General features: G+C 62.8%; 2 protein-coding genes across 2 annotated transcripts in view; one reads left to right on the top strand and one right to left on the bottom strand.

Moving 5' to 3' along the window:
- The window catches only part of PFKL (phosphofructokinase, liver), a 20,739-nt gene extending 16,830 nt beyond the window's left edge, over positions 1-3,909 (top strand). The window contains exons 14-20 of the mRNA XM_012661522.1: positions 344-496; positions 1,384-1,548; positions 1,674-1,735; positions 1,910-2,021; positions 2,694-2,793; positions 2,892-2,997; positions 3,362-3,909. Of these exons, the coding sequence (XP_012516976.1) occupies positions 344-496; positions 1,384-1,548; positions 1,674-1,735; positions 1,910-2,021; positions 2,694-2,793; positions 2,892-2,997; positions 3,362-3,509 (846 nt within the window). The 3' untranslated portion in view covers positions 3,510-3,909. The remainder of the gene's footprint in view (positions 1-343; positions 497-1,383; positions 1,549-1,673; positions 1,736-1,909; positions 2,022-2,693; positions 2,794-2,891; positions 2,998-3,361) is intronic.
- Positions 3,910-7,447: 3,538 nt separating this feature from the next.
- On the bottom strand, positions 7,448-13,959 carry LOC105824165 (chromosome unknown open reading frame, human C21orf2). The gene is made up of 7 exons (XM_012661540.1): positions 13,726-13,959; positions 12,560-12,578; positions 11,133-11,179; positions 9,911-10,140; positions 9,222-9,396; positions 8,121-8,214; positions 7,448-7,918 (listed from the first exon to the last, which is right to left on the bottom strand). The coding sequence occupies exons 1-7, from the start codon at positions 13,800-13,802 to the stop codon at positions 7,790-7,792; spliced, it is 771 nt and encodes a 256-aa protein (XP_012516994.1). The 5' UTR covers positions 13,803-13,959; the 3' UTR covers positions 7,448-7,789.
- Positions 13,960-17,132: the final 3,173 nt, after the last annotated feature.

Here is a 17,132-nt window from a genome sequence, read left to right as displayed (position 1 = left end):
GGGGAAGGAGGGGAAGGAGGAGGGAGAGGAGTAGAGAAAGGAGGAGGAGGAGGGAGAGGAGGAGCAGGAGGGGAGGCAGAGCTCTAAGTCTTGGAGGACATCACCTAAGTGACGCTGTGGTTGGCCAGCCAGCGCCCCAGTGCCGTAGGATCTCCGGGCCAAGCCCGCTGCATGGGCTGATCTGGGGTGGGAGCAGGTGGGGGGCTCCCCTGGTCCTTGTTAGGGTCCAGTTTCCCTGGAAGGGGTCCTTAGACACAGGCCGACAGGGCCCCTGGCCCTGGCCCAGCGCGGGCACGTGGGCGGCAGCCAGCAGGGAGAGCACAGAGCCTGTGGCCGCCCGCAGGCCTACGAGGGGGTGCTGCAGCTGGTGGAGGCACGCGGGCGCTACGAGGAGCTGTGCATCGTCATGTGCGTCATCCCGGCCACCATCAGCAATAACGTGCCCGGCACCGACTTCAGCCTGGGCACCGACACCGCCGTCAACGCCGCCATGGAGGTACAGCATGAGCGTGAGCGCGGCAGCGGGGGCTGTGGGGGCGCGGGCCTGGCGGGCACAGCGTGGCCCTCCCCCGGGCCAGGTGGGGCCTGTTCTGCTCTCTGCTCCTGCGATGGGGAAGGTGGGGCCCGTTTCCACGGCAGCTGCACGTGGTTCTGCACATGTGTGGCCCTTCGGGTATCGTGTGGAGACTGTCCAGAGCTTGCCGCGTTTGTGTTCTGTTCCGCGGGTGACCACTCTTTGCCCGTGGAGGACCCGACCCAACCCGCGGGCAAGTGCTGCCGGCGCTCCTCCCCCGCCCTGTCCGCGCTGTGTCTCAGCCTCAGGGCTCGTGTCCCGTAAGCTGCCCAGCTCGCTCTGTTTCCTTTTTCTTACTTTCGTCTTCAGCATCCAGTTTTCCTTTCCACACTGCACCGCGCAGTTAGAATCCTCATGCGGCACGTCGCCCCCGGCATCTGCAGGGCAGCTTTCGCTTATGCGTGTGCCTCCGTGGGGACCCCACATGGCAGGGCCGCCCCTGGTTAGGATGAGGCCACGGATGCTCAGGGTGCACCTGGCCCACGGCGGGGAGAGCCTGGCCGCGGCACCCCTGCCTCTGCCCCCCGGGTGCCGGCACCCTGCCCTATCGGGACAGCTGAGTGTCTCCGGGCAGGTCCATTGTCCCTGGGGGGTGGGATCGCCCCTGGTGGAGAACCCTCGACTCTGTGTGGCCTGGGTGGGAGGGGGGCCCACGCCTGGCGCTGCACGTGGGAGTGAGAGCCGCCACCTCTCGATCCTGTCAACCCCGAGGCTGGCTTGGAGAGACACGGGTCCCTGCAGTGTGGCAGTGTCCTGTGACCCGCTGGGGGTGGGGGCACATGGAGGACCCTGACCCTCTCGGCCCCCAGAGCTGTGACCGCATCAAGCAGTCGGCCTCGGGGACCAAGCGCCGCGTGTTCATCGTGGAGACCATGGGGGGCTACTGCGGCTACCTGGCCACCGTGGCGGGCATCGCCGTGGGGGCTGACGCCGCCTATGTCTTCGAGGACCCTTTCAACATCCACGACTTAAAGGTGAGTCCGGCCCCTCCTACGACACACAGGACCTGGGCAGGGCGGGGCGGGGCTGGGGGCCCCGCTGTCCTGTCCGCCCCTCCCGGGCTCCCTCAGCCTCCCAGCAGCTGTGTCCTCCCCTGCAGACCAACGTGGAGCACATGACGGAGAAGATGAAGACGGACATTCAGAGGGGCCTGGTGCTCCGGTGAGGCTGGGGGCGGGGGGTCCCTCTGGGCTGTGGGCAGGGCCGCCGAGGACGGCTGGGCAGGAAAAGGCCGGGCCCTTGACAGGGTGGGTGGGGGTCCAGCGTTCCTGGGAGCTGCCGCCTGGTGGCCTGGCCTATGGGACCCCCCCAGCCAGGCCCCGGTGCCCTCTCCAGGAACGAGAAGTGCCACGAGCACTACACCACGGACTTCCTGTACAACCTGTACTCGTCGGAGGGCAAGGGCGTCTTCGACTGCAGGACCAACGTGCTGGGCCACCTGCAGCAGGTACAGGCGGGAGGTGCGGATCCGGAAAGTGGGTCCGTGGTACTCGCCGCATCTGTGCCCGTGGCCCAGGGTCCCAGGAGGACGGCCCTTGCTGACCACGCACACACGTGCGTTCACACCAGGCCCTGCTCATGTGGCCGTCCAGCTCCCACACACCCTGGACGGCGTGTGGCTGAGGCCTCACCTCTAGGAGGGGGTGGGATGGGGCCCAGACCAGGGCATTCGGGCCGAGCCGAGCTCCCCATACCCCGCCAGGAGGCCCAGGCGCCCGCATTCTCCTGCGCCCACCTCTGCCTCCTGGTGGCTGCCAGCGGCCCGCGTCGTGGGTTTCTCAGCCGGGGGAGGGGCAGCCAGGGTTGGACGACATGAGGTCTGTGGTGCGACCATGGCCTGCCAGATGCAGGGGCCCAGGGGCCACCCCACTCAGTGATAAGACAGCTGAGGTGGCCTCTGTTGGCCTCTGGAGGTGGCTTCCAGGCTGGGGCCTCCAGGCATGGACAGGAAGGGTGGGTGTCCAGAGGCTGCCCAGAAGGCTCACCATGTGGTTCCGGCTTGGCAAGCTGCGGCTCGCGTGCTGGCATGGGCGCCCCGTCTATGTCGGGGCTGGGCCTCCTCCTCCCCTCGTCCTGGGCCGCCCCGGCCAGTACTGGAACGGGGGTTGCCTGTTTCCAGGGCGGGGCTCCAACCCCCTTTGACCGGAACTACGGCACCAAGTTGGGGGTGAAGGCCATGCTCTGGATGTCGGAGAAGCTGCAGGCGGTCTACCGCAAGGGTATGTCGGGACAGGGTGGTCCCAAAGCCCGACTGTGCCCTCTGAGGGGCCCTGGGGTGGGGTCAGCCTCAGGGGCCGCCACGTGCCTGTGTCCACAGGGCGGGTGTTTGCCAACTCCCCCGACTCGGCCTGTGTGATCGGCCTGCAGAAGAAGGCCGTGGCCTTCAGCCCTGTCATGGAGCTCAAGAATGACACCGACTTCGAGTAAGTTCCACCGAAGTCACTTGGAGGGCTAGAGGCTGAGGGGCTGGCAGACCTCGCAGGGGGCAGGGGCAGGAGTGGGGCCAGGCCCCACACAAACCCCAACCCCATGCGACCCCCAGTCCCCCATGCCTGGAGTCCGCCCCACGGTGTGGAGGGCAGGGGTCTGGCCCAGGGTCTTCTCCCCGACACAGGGCAGTGTGCGGTGTGGGCCAAGCAGGGCAGGCAGGACTGGTCACGTTGGAGGGCTGACACCCCTGACCCCTCCTCTGTGCCACTGCGACGTGCTGAGAGGGAGGGCGCGCAGGCTGGGGCGTGGCCCTGGCCCACGGAGCTGCCCCACCCTGAGCCCGGGCCCCACCCGCAGGCACCGCATGCCGCGGGAGCAGTGGTGGCTGAGCCTGCGGCTCATGCTGAAGATGCTGGCGCACTACCGCATCAGCCTGGCCGACTACGTGTCCGGGGAGCTGGAGCACGTCACCCGCCGCACCCTGAGCATCGAGAAGGGCTTCTGAGGCCGTGGGCCGTGCCCTCACCCCGCACCCACCACCTCTGGCCTGCCCCGTCTCCCCGTCCCTGGCACGGACGCCACCCGCCAGACCTCCCGGGCCTGCTATTGTGAGACCAGCCTGCCACCTCCTCCAGGACAGAGCCCCGGCGGCACCCACCTTCCTGCCCGGGGGACGTGGGCTATCGGTGCTTGGACGCCGCTGCCCGCAGCCTTGGCACCCCGTGGGGGCCTCAGCCTCCCCCCACACCAGCGGCCCCACCCTCACTGGCCCACGGGCTGCCAGTGCCCAGGTCTGCACGCTGAGAAGGGGCCATGTCCCCCAGTCCTCACTGTGACCTGCTCCCGCCACCACTGCCACCGGGTTGAGCAGTGTTTGTCACCTTTTCTAGAATAAACACCCTGACTGTGGAGCTCAACAGCCCCTGGAAGCACAGCTACGGAACCAGGGTGGGCAGGATCCCTCAGGCTGTGGGGTCCTCTGCCCCCAGGGCTGGCTGGGCCCCAGGGACATGAGCCCTTTGGGCCAGTCACTCTCCAGGACCAGCCAGAGCGTGACCTTCTGCAGGGTCACCAGGGTGACCCGAGCCCTCCCTGGCCCTGCTCCATGGGGAGGAGGCTGCAGCCTCAGTCCTCCAGACCTCGGGGGTTTCTGAGCCTGGTTCCTGGGGCCAGATGCTCCCAGACACAGCCTGGGGGTCTCAGAGCTGTGGGCTAGTGCTGACCTGAGCCGTCCACGCAGGAGACCCTCGGGGAGGGCAGGCGAGGAGCGGGCAGGAAGGCAGCCAGGAAGATGCGTCCCCACTGGGGGTAGGAGGCCGAGTCCCACTGGGCAGTGTGCACCCGCTGGGAATGCAGAACCTCGGCACACCCTGCAGCCCAAGTCGAACTGCCTCAGGACCCCCTTCACCGCACGCGCTGAAGTTCAGGGAGCTCTGTGTGCTGCACGCTCCACGCTCCACGCTCCCTTCCCACCGCCGAGGAAGCCGGGCGCTTACAGACGAGGGCAGCTCCCTGTCCCTCAGCTTCGAGTGGAGCTTCAGGACGTGGTTTGGGGACCCAGGATGTTTCTCAGGGGAGACCCTGGCCTCGAGAGGTCTATAGGCCACGCTGGGGGCCCCTGGGTCGGGGGTCTCCTGGGTGGATCTGGGTCAGTTGGGCGGCTCTAGGGAGCAAGTGGGGGCGGGGACCCTCCTTCCCAAGCCTGGAGCCTCTCGGCTCCTCATTTCTGGGGCCCTCTGGTCCATCCTGCCTGCCAGGAGCGGGACATTCCTGGGAGGAGAGAAAGCCGAAGATCTGGATCTCTGTCTTAAGAGACTGGAGAGATGGGTCCGTAAGGCCCAGAGGCCCGTGTGTGCATGTGTGTGCACGTGTGTGCAGGTATGTATGTGTGCGCATGTGAGCACGTGTGTGTTGGAAGGGTGGGACTCAGGTGTGCAAATACCTTAGGGGAGACCCTGGCTAATGTCACGTGTTGCAGACATGGGGCAGGAACCACATCCACCTGTAGAGCCACATGTCCCCCCATCTCCCCATGTCCACAATCAGACCCTCCTCCAAGCTGCTTCAGGCCAACTAGCCCAGCACCCAGCATCACAGCACCCTGCACCCCAGCACCCACCACCCACTATCCCCAGCAGCCAGCGCTGAGCATGGTGAGAGTAGAGCCCTCGATTGTGGGTGAGGTCTCATGTAGGGGTGCAGATGAGGGTGCAGGCCAGCAGGTGACTCTGTGTCACCCTGACAGGCTGCTCTGAGCCCAGCCCTCTCCCAGGCTGGGGAAAGGAATTCAGCCACACCACAGTGAGGCACCCGCTCCACTCCCTGGCTGTTCCCATGCCCTGGCCAGTGCCCCTCGGAAACCAAGGCTCCCCAGGGCCGCTCTGTAGGCAGGGGGTGCTGGGGCGGGTGGCCTGGGGAATGCTGGAGCCCGCGCCCATCTCCAGAGTTGGTGCCCTCCAGGGACACCACAGCGGAGACCCTGCTGCTTCTCTAACTTCCACCTGCCTGGACTGGAGTCCCCACCCCAGTGTGCCACAGGCTCCCTCTGGGGCAGAAGCCATGCGAGTGCTTCCACGCGGACAGCCGTCACCGGAACCACCAGTGTCCTCCTGCGGACCGAGGGCAGCCTGGGTGTGGGCGCAGAATCAGAAACGCCCCACCCCTTCCCTTCCTGCTGCCCTTGCAGATCACCGTCAGCAGAACGAGAACAGCCAGTGTCCCCAGGACCCGGGGCTCTCTCCAGCCCTGGCACACGCGGCGGGAAGCAGGAGGGTCTGCTCCGCAAACGCAGGCTGCAGGGCACTGAGGCCAGAGAGGGTGTGGGGAGGGCCCAGCCCACCTGGCACAGTCGGGTCACCGGGGTGCTGCCCACAGAAACTGGACCAAGGCTGCGGTGGGGCACACCAGCTCCCGCTGGCCCTGGTCGCACAGCCAGGGGTGGTCAAGCTAGCAGGCTGCGGCCAGTTCAGTCTGCGCCACACTCAGGGGTTAGGACTCAGTTCTGGAGGGAACCCCTCAGCTTGTCCTGCTGGTTTCGGTGCTGGAACCACCCAGCTGCCCATCAGCCACTGGCCACTGGCCCTGGGGATGCCAGGTGAGCACCCCTAGGTGATGCCTGAGGCACGGACTGGCCACCCTCCTTCCTGGGAGGACTGGTGTGTCAGGCCCACTTCTGGCCACATGGGGTCACTGTTTCTGGCCGAGGGCTGTATCCTCCTGGGCCTCAGTCCTCTCCTCTGTGGACAGGGCTAACAGGACACACACAGGGGCCCACACCCACTCTGGGGTTCCTTGGAGAGGAGTCAGGGTGGGGACTGTGGAGGGATGTCAAAGCCAGAATGACGTGGGCCCGGGGAAGGCGGGCAGGAGCGCGTGTCCGCGATGCAGCCTGAGGGTGTCAGAAGGGCGCTGAGTGGAAGCGGCCGGGGGTGCCAATTTGGGGGGAGGGGGAGGCGAGGGGCCGAGGGCAGGCTGCTCACCTGTGGGCCCAACACGACAGCCCCCAACTACAGCGGGAAGGTGTGGGACGGAGGCCAGTGCAGGTCCCATGGCACTTGCGGGGCCCACACTGGGGGGAGGGGAGGGGGGCCCCCAGTGTATAGCAACCCCGCTTGTGCTCAAAGACAGCGCTTTATTGATGAGGCACAGACGCTGCCTGCAACCTTCCATCTAGGCGTCCCCAACGTGGTAACTCCTTGCTTCCCGTCGCTGAGATCACACCCTCACCTGAAATAACGCCGCAGGTGGATCGCCGCCCTTCACCCTGGGCTTGCCCAGGGCCAGCGTCCAGTGGCCACCAGTGTTTTGAAAATGGCTTGTACCATGAGTGGAGCTTCATCTTCAAACAACGGCCCAGGAGAGCGAGTGGCCTTGCAAATGCTGTCACTCTTGTCATGGGCTCCATGGTCTCTGCAGCTACACACACCTGATGTGCTCTAGCTTGTGTGTGGACGTGTTAGAGGCCTGGGCTCCAACCCCGCACGGGAGGAAGGGCTGAGGAAGGTCACCGCTGTCCTGCCCCAGTCCCCACCTTCTAGCACAGCCAGAGCTGGGTCTTCTCCATAAGGCGCGAAGGCTGCGCTCTCCTTTCACGGGAACACACCCTTGGTTTCTGGGGGCACCACCTGCATCCTGGCATCCTCTGCCCAGAGGACAGCTTCTGGACCACGCTCCAGCTGGTCCCCCAAGGCCCTGCTCGGCAGGCAGGCCCACTGCTGCGGCAGCCTCCGTGGAGAGGCAAGAAAGGGCAGCGTCCCTGCGCTGCTGTGAAAACACCCTTCCACGGCAGTGGGGCCGCAGCCTGCCGAGGAGGACCCTGGGAAAGCTTGTTCTCGGGTCTCCCTGGTCGACAAACCCAAATCGCTCACGATCGGGTCCCCCATCCTGCTGAGAAATGGCGCTTACCTTTAGGAAGAATGTCAAGGCCAGGCCTGCCACTTGGGGAACGTCTGCTTCCAGTTCAGACTTAGAAATACTTTATTAGGGAGGATGTCCCCAAAATCCCTCCCATGGAGAAGAGCCCTGACCCTCCCGACCGTAAGAGAGTCCTGGGATGTGCAGGTGTGGGCAGGTGTCTCCGCCAGCCCAGGCCCAGGATCCTTCTCAGCCACGGGCACAGGGCCGGGTCCACCCAGCCAGCACCCGGCACCCTCCTGCCCTCGGCCCCGGCAAACCGAGGGTGGCTTTCCTGCGAGGGGCTAAGGCCGTGGCCCTCTAGCTCCCAGGTGATGGGGGAAGACACCGGGGTCCACGTGGAGGCCTGGAGGCTCTGGGCCCTGGCGACAGTCACTCCACCTGCTCCGGCAGCTCCTGCTCCCGCAGGGCCCGCAGCCGGCTGCCCGCAGTCTGCTGCACGGCCTCCAGCCCCTCCACGTCCAGCTCCCGCAGCAGCAGCAGGATGGCTGTCAGGACGTTCTGGGGGCAGAGAGTGCTACTGAGCCCCGGGCAGCACAGAGCTGCTGCGCACCACGGGCCCCGCCAGTACGGCCCCACCAGGGAGGGAACAGCCTCAGGGACGGGCCTTCAGACAGCCAGCTGCACAGGAACCACAGGACACGAAGGAAAGTCCGGGGCAGAGGGAGCAGCAGGACCTGGCCAGGTGGCCCCTGCCACTCACCCTATTCTTGTGACTGTTCGAAACGTCCCTCTGCGAGAAGGAAGGAAACCGGTCCTGGGAAGGGGCCTTCAGGCGGAGCTGGTCCTGGATGCTGCTGGTGAGGGGATGGCGAAGGCAGGCGAGGGTCAGAGGGGCTGGGGAACGGTCACGTTTGCAGATGGTGTCTGCAGCTCACGGCTCGCAGGGAGGAGACTCCGAGTCACACAGATGGGCTTCCCCCACCCCAGCACGTGGGGGACGCATAGGGAGGCTGACTCCAGTGGGTGGGGACGTTCCAGATGGCACCTGGGCAGCTAGGGCACACGGGATGGTGGCCCCAGCACTTACTTATCTTTCATTCCTGGGGGCAGCCTCCTTGCACCCTGGGCCCCCACTAACTGTAACACCTTCCGCCCAGGTCTCGGGCAGGGGACAGCGAAACACAGCAGGAGCCCAACATGTGGGCACTGGCGCTCCTGCACAGGGGGCCTCCTGGGTCAGTGGCGGAGGAGCCACGCGAGTGCTGCCCATGGGCCAAAGCCCGGGCGTTAGCAGCTGCCCACCTTGGAGGTCGCATCCCAAGGCCCCCCACTGCAGGGACACACTCAGCCCTGGGGTGCTCCGAGGAACTGTCTCTACAACACGCCCCACGGTGTTTCTGCTCCAACTACCCCCAGAGTGCCCAGGCTGCACTCTAGGCGCTGTGTGGGTCAGCTCCATAGCCCCCCTGCCCCTCGGGCCCGAGGCACACAGCAGCCACACCGAGGGGCACACTCGGCTCTCACGCACCCCACTAACCACCATACTGGGAATGGCCTCCAGGCTGCGGCTTCCACCGAGGCCCTCCGTGCTCTTGCACAAACTCCCACCACTGGTCTTCCCCGCACCCCTCCCTGGCTACAGGAGCTGGTCCGCAGCCTCTTACCTCTCCCCTGCACACCTGCAGCCAACAGGACACAGAAATGCTACTGAAATCACCACTGCAGGGTGACTGGGGTCACTCCCGGGGAGCACAGAGAAGGAACAGCCGTCCTAGATAACCCTCTCCCCTACTCCCAGAGATGCAGACCGCAGGAAGCCCCCGTGACCCTCTGTGGGAGGCCCCGCTCCCCCAAGCCTCACTCTGCCTCCTCCTCGCAGCAGCTCAGCGGGTCCCGGCCGGTCTCAGCGGTGGAGCTGCTGGAGCTCAGCATGCAGGACGGCTGCTCGGGGCAGCTGCTGCCCACGCCCTCTCTGCCGGGGGCGGTGATTTCCTCTCCCTCCATCAAGGCGCGGGACAGCTCCTCCTCCGTCACAGCTTGGGGGAGGACAGAGAAAGGACATTAGAGTGGCCTTAGCGCGTGCCAGCCACATGCACCACTGTGCGACGGCACCAGTGCCCCAGGTTCGCGACCGTGGAGCTGAGCCCGCCTGGTCCCTGTGGGCCAGCGTGACGCTGCTGGGCAGGACAGACGCGCACATCCTCACTGGGCACAGCATGCATGGTGTGCAGAGCAGCCCTGCTCTTCAGAGGACGACAGGAGAGACACAGCACCAAGCTGCGCCTGCTCAGGGGGGCCGGGGGAGCCCAACACCACGCCCAGGCTGAGCGCTGCGTGCAGGCGCCGACTGCACTGCCACTTCTGGAAGGAGAAGTGTGAACCTGGGAACAGCTCCTCCAGGAGACTATACAGGGGACAGCTGCTCTTGAAAGACCAGGAATTTGCAGAGAAGAAGAGGAGAGAGGAACAGGGAACCTCCCCGTCAGGGCCTGTGCCACGGTGCAGGTGGGCGGGTGTGCCAGCGTGACCCTGTGGGCCACGGACACCTACCTTGATTGTCCAGTTTCTGGAGGCTGGGCAGGTTACGCAGCACGGTCATGCGGTAGCGGTGCGGGTTGGCGCCGCAGCACGGGTTCTCGGCCAGCCACAGCACCCTGAGGTGCGGCAGGTCCTTCAGGTAGAAGAGCTCGGCCAGGCTGCGGATGCAGTTCCTCCTCAGGTACAGCTCGCTCAGGTGCTGGCACCGGCTCACGGGCTCCAGGTTGGAGACGCTGTTGACGCTACACGGAGACCCACAGTCGGCGGCTGGCGGCGCTCGGGCTTCCGAGGTCTCGTCTCAATCACAAATGCCAGAAAAAGCCCTCACGGGGCCTGTGCCCACCTGCCCACCTTTCACGGGTGAGGAAACCAAGGCCCCCCAAGCCTGAAGCAGGCAGAGGCCAGAACACACAGCAGAAAATATACGCAAGCTCCCCGTCACACAGGACTGAGCGCCGAACTTCCACAATCCCACGTTAAAGAAGAAACAAAGGCTACGGGTTTAATTTCCCTGCCACAGGAATGTACACACATCAGAGAAACAGGCACAGGAAGCATGCGGCAGAGCCCCAAGTGTAAACCAGCAGGCTGTGGGGACCCGTCCCCTCCACAACCAGGCGGAGCCACTCGCGGCGCGAGGCTCAAAGGTGGCTCCCAAGGGCCAGGGACGCTGTGCTGTGCCCGTCCACCTGCAGCGTCCCTCGAGAGGGCTGCGCTGTCTGCCACGCACCTCGAAGGGTCCCCGTTCTCCCCTTGGGGACGCACCACCACACTCAACACTCACTTGTTAATGCCGTTCTTGGTGCCACGTGCTGAGCTCAGCATTTCACACAAGTTACTTCACTTAACCAAGAGCAGAGCTAAGGTTCCTTTCCACTAAGAGCCCCCCAGGCGCAGGCGGTCAGTGAGCAGCACAGCCCAGACCCACAGCCCGCCCGAGCCCTGCTCCTTGACCGCTCCCGCCCGCGGGCACTACGACCAAAGCCCCTGATTTCATCACGGAGGACTGCCACCGACTTCACGCGGAAATTCTTGGGGCCTTCTCCGCCCCAGGGCCGGCCTCTGCTCAGCCTTAGCCAGGCCCTGCCCACTGCAGGGATGAGTGAGGACAGTCAGGGATGCCCAGTGAGGCCCTGAGGAGGAGGGCGGAGCTCTCACTCTCTCCCTGACTGCGAGGGGAATCTGCCGGTCGCGCAGGGCACTGGGCCCCAAGGGAGGGACGAGAGCTGGGTACCTGAGGGTGACCACCTCCAGGCTGGGCATCTCCCGGCATATGGAAATCTAGGAGGGAAGAAAACGTGACTGGAAACACCACTCAGCACTGGTGTCGCGACCACACTTCCGTCAGGCCAGCAGAGAACTGTGTCTGAACCACGGTCAACTCCGTGCCAGGGGCCAAGGGGAGCGGCCTTGCTCAGCCAGGGCTCAGGGGAACATCTGTGAGAATGCTGGGCTCTGCGCCACACGCCACTCCGCAGCCAGACAGCCCCTCGGGCTGAAGGAGAAGCGTGTGTGCTTGCCGTGGCTCCCACGTCATGTAAAATTTAAACGGCACCATTGCTACCTGATGCCAGCTGTGACGGAGCACTCGCCACGTCAGGTGCCCTCAGAGGACACCGGGCAGGGGACCTCAACGCCCCTGTGCTGGGACAGACAGCCTTTCTTCTTGCTGTCCCTGAGGTATAAGGAAACGACAGAAGTCCCCTTTTTGCCAACAGAGCTGGGCCAAAAGGGAGCCGGCTTGAAACTGGACCTCAGATCGCATTCGTCCTACTAACTCAGTGGGACCGAGCAGCCAGGTGCTGGGGTTGGTCCAGAAAGCCCTGGGGACGGGTCAGGTTGCTGAATGGCACATTCCCGACCACATGAGACCCTGCCACGTGTGGGGCAGGGAGCCAGGGGCCAGTGCCAGGCAAGGCCCCTGACCTCACTGAGCTCACTGGACGGTCAGAGGCTTCATGTGAGCTTTTGTGTTTTTGCTGCTAAATATGTAACATTTCAGCCGCAGCACGAGGTAGAGTATGTCCAGGTGCTCTGGGTCCAGGCTTTTCTGGACTAGCCTAGTAGTGACTCAGCCACATTTAGTTTTATTGTAAGGAGAGAGAGAGTTCGAATTATAAAACAAAAGTATATTAAAAAGTAAAAGATTGGCACAAAATCCCTGTGTACGTTGGGGATATTCGTTTTAGGATTGAGAAAGAGAAAAAGAAAAATCTCTTTACAGACCCACATGTGCAAGTCCCCCCACCCCAGGAGGCTCAGTCTCTGCCTGCCGTGGAGGGGGCGGGACCGCGGGCTGGATCTGACCGATAGGCGAGGTGAAGTGAGGACGCTATAGGGAGGCCTTCTTCTCCTTAACGAAGAAAGACCAACCCTCCTGGGAGCCCCCTCCAGGTCAGAACTTCGACTCTGCTGCCCTCCTCTGTGAGCGAGACCAGCAAGTGACCAACGGCGCTGAATCATTTACAGGAATGTTTACGGGAACTTCAAAATACACTCGGGCACCACAGAGTTTTTTCACGAGTGGTTTTGCGTTACAAAAACTGCCAAGGCAGGGACGGAACTGATGGGTACGGTTTTGTGGCTTTTACAGTCCTCTGGGGTAAGAAGTCACAACTTTTGGGACTGGGGCCATTCGGAGACGATTAATGCAATACTTACGTCTGTGATACGGCTACCCCTGGGGAAAGAAAAGACACACATACTTTAATTTTGTATATTAAAGACAAAAATTCCAAACATTAATTATGACTACCTACAAACCATGGATGGTTGCCCAGATAACTGGCAAAAATGTCGTAAACTGTTTTTTGGTTGATTTTTCAACAAAACTACATGTTTGATGCTTGGAGGGTACTTTTCACACCAAGGAGCAGTAGGGGTTGCTCCATTTGTAGGACACAAAATGATTTACTCCTTCTCCGCAGAAGGTTAATTTCCCCCGCTGATGTAAACAAGGGAGTCTTTATAGGAGGCCAAGTTCAAAGGCTAAACATGCAACTCATGAAGCAAACTTTAAAAGCCTGAAATAGGGCTGCTGTTTCTCTGTGCCTAGAGAAGTACTGGCCATCCCACGCCACACAAAGACGTACACAATCGAAAGCAAATGATTCAGGGGAATTGTGGCCAAAACACCAGATGTGCCAGGGCAGAGAGAGAGACTTTAATCAACACGGAGCGACGCCCTCCTGTCCGGCGCTGACACCGCTGGAGGAAGGGTCCGCCCCTGCCGCCCTGCCACCCGCGCTGCGGCCAGTTCACAGGACGCCTCAGCCCCTCGGCCGGGACCTCAGGGGGCACCTGGACTCCAGGCTGCGGCCTCTGGAAGCCCTGTCTTCCTCGGCTCAACGCGACCCGCCCACGCGCCGGCGAGCCCGCGGGGGCGCAGCACCTGGGCCCTTCCCGTCGCCTGCCGGCTGGGACGCCGGCCCGGCACCAACGCCCCGCGGCACCGGGGTCTCAGCCGTCCTTCCCCGGCCTCCCACCGCCGGCGCCGGCGCAACGCCCCCGAGAGTGTCCGGGAAACCGCGGCTGTGCTGGGCGAGCGCGCAGGGACCCGTGTCCCGAGCGCCGCCCTCGGGGCGCAAGCACCGCAGTGACCGCGCCGGGGCCCCGGGCCCGCGGCGACACTCACAGAGGCTGGCCCGAGGCGCCCCCCGTCCCCGGGGTTCCCGTCTCCCCGACCCCGGCGCCCCGTTCTCCCGGGCCCCCCAGGACCCCCTTGAGCACCCCGGGCCCCCCAGGACCCCAGAGCCCGCCTCCCGGCCGCGGCGCCCCGCTCCCCCGGGCCCCGCCCTCCGGCCCCGCTGTCCCGACCCCGCGCTCACCAGCAGTTGAGCTTGCGCACTCTGTGCAGCTCTGAGGCCTTGGCCCGGGCCAGGACCATCTTCCGCGTCAGCTTCATGGCGGCGGACCCCCGGCCCGGCCCCAGCTTCCCAGCTCCCCTCGCTGGGGACCGCTGCGCCGCGCGCGTCTCTAGGAGGCGGGGCCTGCGTCGTCAGGGGCGGATCCTGCGAGCCCATTGGCCCCGGACGAGGAGGCGAGGCTGCGCGAGCGTGCTGGGGCTGCCTGGGCACCGCCCCTCCCACCCAGCCCCTCGGACCCGGTCCTGCGCATGCGTGGCTTGGGCGCCCGGCTCTGACGCGATTTTGGCGCGACTTGCGACGAGCGACGCGAGCTGCAGCTGGTGGGGTGCACGCGTGGGCGCCGGGCGGGCTGCGCTCCAGGTGTCGGCCTCACGCGCGTCCTCGGCCGAGCGCCCGGGCCTGTCTGAGCCTGGGCCGAACGTAGACGGGGAGGGGTGCGTCTCTGGCCGCTTCACGGCGATTCGCTCTGGGAGGAAGACCCGGGCAGCTCTGCGTCGTGAGGTCGCCGCCCTCTGCCTCCCTCCCGGCGTTTACGGAAGAGCCGCAGGTGCCCAGGGCATGGGCAGGCCCAGCAGACACCTCACAAGTGTCTCAGCCTTTTAGGACTCAGAGGTGACCGCGTAAATATCATTACCGGGGCTAAGCTGCATTGAGGCAGGCGGTGGGGACCGCAGACCTAGAGGGGGCGGAGAACCCCCCTGACCCAGCTTTAGCCAGGCTCCTCCAAGCTCTCTTTTCTGCTCGGCCTGCCCAGCCGGTCTCAGCAGACTCCCGCTAAGTGACCCCCCACGCTGATGGAGTTCTCACTGCCTACCCTTGGTTCCTGACCATCTTGGCCCGCTTTACCAAGAATCCGCCCACATTTAGTTTGCCAACCTAAATAGAGACACTAAATCATGTCCAAATATGTTGAGTGTACTTGGGAGTAAGAAGTGCGGATTATAATCTGGAAAGCACGGAATGGCAAACCACTGGTGCATCCGGCAAGGGAAGGGTAAAGGGACGCTTTTCTTAGCCGAAAGGGAGAAGTTCACATAAGCTGCTTAGAAACAGTTAATTAGTTCCAGGGGCTCAAAGTCAAGAGTTGTGAGTTTATTGGTGGAGACGCCATTACTGGGCAAATGTTCTTCCAAGAGCATCTTAGTGACTGCAGTCCTGAAGGACGACTAGTGACAAACCTTGTCAAAGCAGGAGATGCGTGAGCACGTGAAAGGGTTTCTTGTGGGCTTTTTAGAAAGTTCTTGAAAACAGTTCTTAGACATATAAGCATGAGCTTCCCTCCTCTCCTTCAGGCCTTCCCAGCTCTGTTTTGTCTGGGGCTGGCAAAAGTGATTTCATCCTGGTCTCTGCAACTTTCTTACTTGGAAGATCACGATAGGCTTTATTTGTGGTCCTAGCATCAGGCAGCACTGCGTTCTGTAACACAGAGTGGGCAGAGCAGGTTGGTTTTATGGACAAAAAATGGCTTAAAAAAAAGAACTAAAGGTGAACTGGTCCTTTCAAAGTTTGTTTCCTTGTAAGGCGGGAACACGGAAACAGAGCAATAGCAAAATATAACAACTAGTTAACATCAGGTTACTTCAGGTTACTTTTTGTTGTAGGGATTGAGAGCAGGGGGAGCTTCATCATCATGCCAATTGAAACTGAATTGTTTGGGAAATTTGGCTGTTTCTCTCCTGATTTCTGGGAAGGCCAGATCTTTAGCGTGAGTGACTTCATCTTGTTTTTCAGTCTGTTCTGAATATCCTAGTATAGGAGTTTAGTCCAAAAAAGTGGCCTCCTATACTTTTTATTTAACACCTCTTACCGTAGTTTAGAAGGAATCTGCCTGTCCTTGGTGTCTCTTCTTAGTAATTTTCTGTCCACTGACCCGCTCACGCTGCTCCTTGGCTAAATCCCCACCTGTCCTGGGTGTCGTCAGAGTCGAGCCCAGTCTTTCTCCCCCATTGCGATAGTCTTGAATAAAGTCTGCCTTACGTCACAAGTGTCAGAATAATGTTTTTCTTTAACGTAGGTCCAAGGTTGCTGTCCTTGGATGTCACGACGACACCTGAAGGCCAGTGTCCCTGAGACCAGTGGGGACCTGCCTGGATGAGGGACCTGTGGCACGATGGGGGCTGTGATCCAGCGGCAGAGCACAGCTTCGCCTTCCTCACGGTGGAATTACGGACGATACAGGCAGCGCTCAGAGAAGTAAGACATTCTCACGGGTGTTTAGCAGCCACTGCTGTGTTTTGTCCCACTTGTACTTTGCTGGGCCGTGGGGTGCTATGGGTGTTTATCAGTCAGATTCTTGGCCTGAGCCTCTCATTGACACCTGAGTGAGGTACCCTGAAGAAATGATGCACGAGCCTCCCTAGGTGACAGAACTTTCGTGTTGCTTTTGGAGGAGGAAGGTCAGCTCACAAGCGGTGTGGTAGAGCTGGGCAGAGCTCTCAAGCAGACACTGGCTTTAGTTGCAGCTGCCTCGGTTCCCATTAGGGTCCTGGGTTTTAGGGAAGAAGAGGATGGCTCCCATGCTGAAGCCAGTAGGCACTGAAAGCAGGGGTTTGGTGATGGCCTGCAGGTGCGCTCTGGGTCGGTCACACGGAGGAAACATTCCAGGAGTAGAGTGGCCCAGGGGCTGGGGGAGGAGCCAGGTGCCGTGCTCAGGGTGGCGTGGTGGTTGTTGGGTTAGTGCAGGACCTGGGAGAATAGAGGCCTCAGAGTAGCACACTCTGACTTCTTTGCCAGCAAGCAGGCAGAGAACAGTCGGTACTAACGAGGCTAGAGCTAAGCGAAAGGCGGGCACCGGAGCTCGGCCCCAGCAAGAGTGGTAGGAAGCTCCGGCAGGCTCAGTCTGCGTGAGCTCACAGGGGGCCTCTGGCCATCCCAGTTGGGGGCCACGTCTGGAGCTGCCAGGAACCATAGAGCAGGCTGTAGCTGGCAGCTGGCCCTGAGAGCCAAGAGAGGGTGCTGAAGTCCCCACAGAGAGACTGCAGGAAGATGGGTAAGGCCACCTTGGGTGGATGGAAGGAGCCAAGCCTTGGCAAGGCCCCCCTTTCTGTGCTGGGGAGACTGGGTGGGCCTGTGGTGTGGTGTCATGGGCTGTGAGAGACACCGGCAGGCTGGTGGCTGCTGGGGAGAGGGCTTTGGAGTTGCTGGCCCTGTTCCTCCTGGGTGTGACCCAGCTGGCCTTGGTGGCCCCTCCCGCTTCTGCCCGTGTGGCCGAGGTGAAGGGCCAGTCCAGGTGGAGGGTGAGCCATGCCTGGTGACAGGGCCCTGTGGGGTGAGGCTGCCTGCAGGAGGGCTGTACCTGGAGGGTTTGCAGGTGCTGGGGCTGAGGAAAGAGCCCCCAGAGGTCTGACCGGAGCAGGTGGAGGCCCTGC

The sequence above is a fragment of the Propithecus coquereli genome, unplaced genomic scaffold (assembly GCF_000956105.1).
Source record: "Propithecus coquereli isolate 6110/MARCELLA unplaced genomic scaffold, Pcoq_1.0 Scaffold717, whole genome shotgun sequence".
Lineage (NCBI taxonomy): Eukaryota > Metazoa > Chordata > Mammalia > Primates > Indriidae > Propithecus > Propithecus coquereli.
Note: the sequence above shows the minus strand (reverse complement) of the source record. Positions and strands in the feature narration are given on the sequence as shown.

What these genes read in the sequence shown, in the direction of transcription:
- LOC105824165 (XM_012661540.1), bottom strand. Translation starts at nt 13,802, where the DNA reads ATGAAGCTGACGCGGAAGATGGTCCTGGCCCGGGCCAAGGCCTCAGAG. An exon ending in TGCTGCGAGGAGGAGGCAGA is followed by an intron (nt 8,215 to 9,221) that starts GTGAGGCTTGGG and finishes TCCCCTCACCAG; the next exon opens with CAGCATCCAGGACCAGCTCC. An exon ending in CGAACAGTCACAAGAATAGG is followed by an intron (nt 7,919 to 8,120) that starts GTGAGTGGCAGG and finishes CTCTGCCCCCAG; the next exon opens with AACGTCCTGACAGCCATCCT.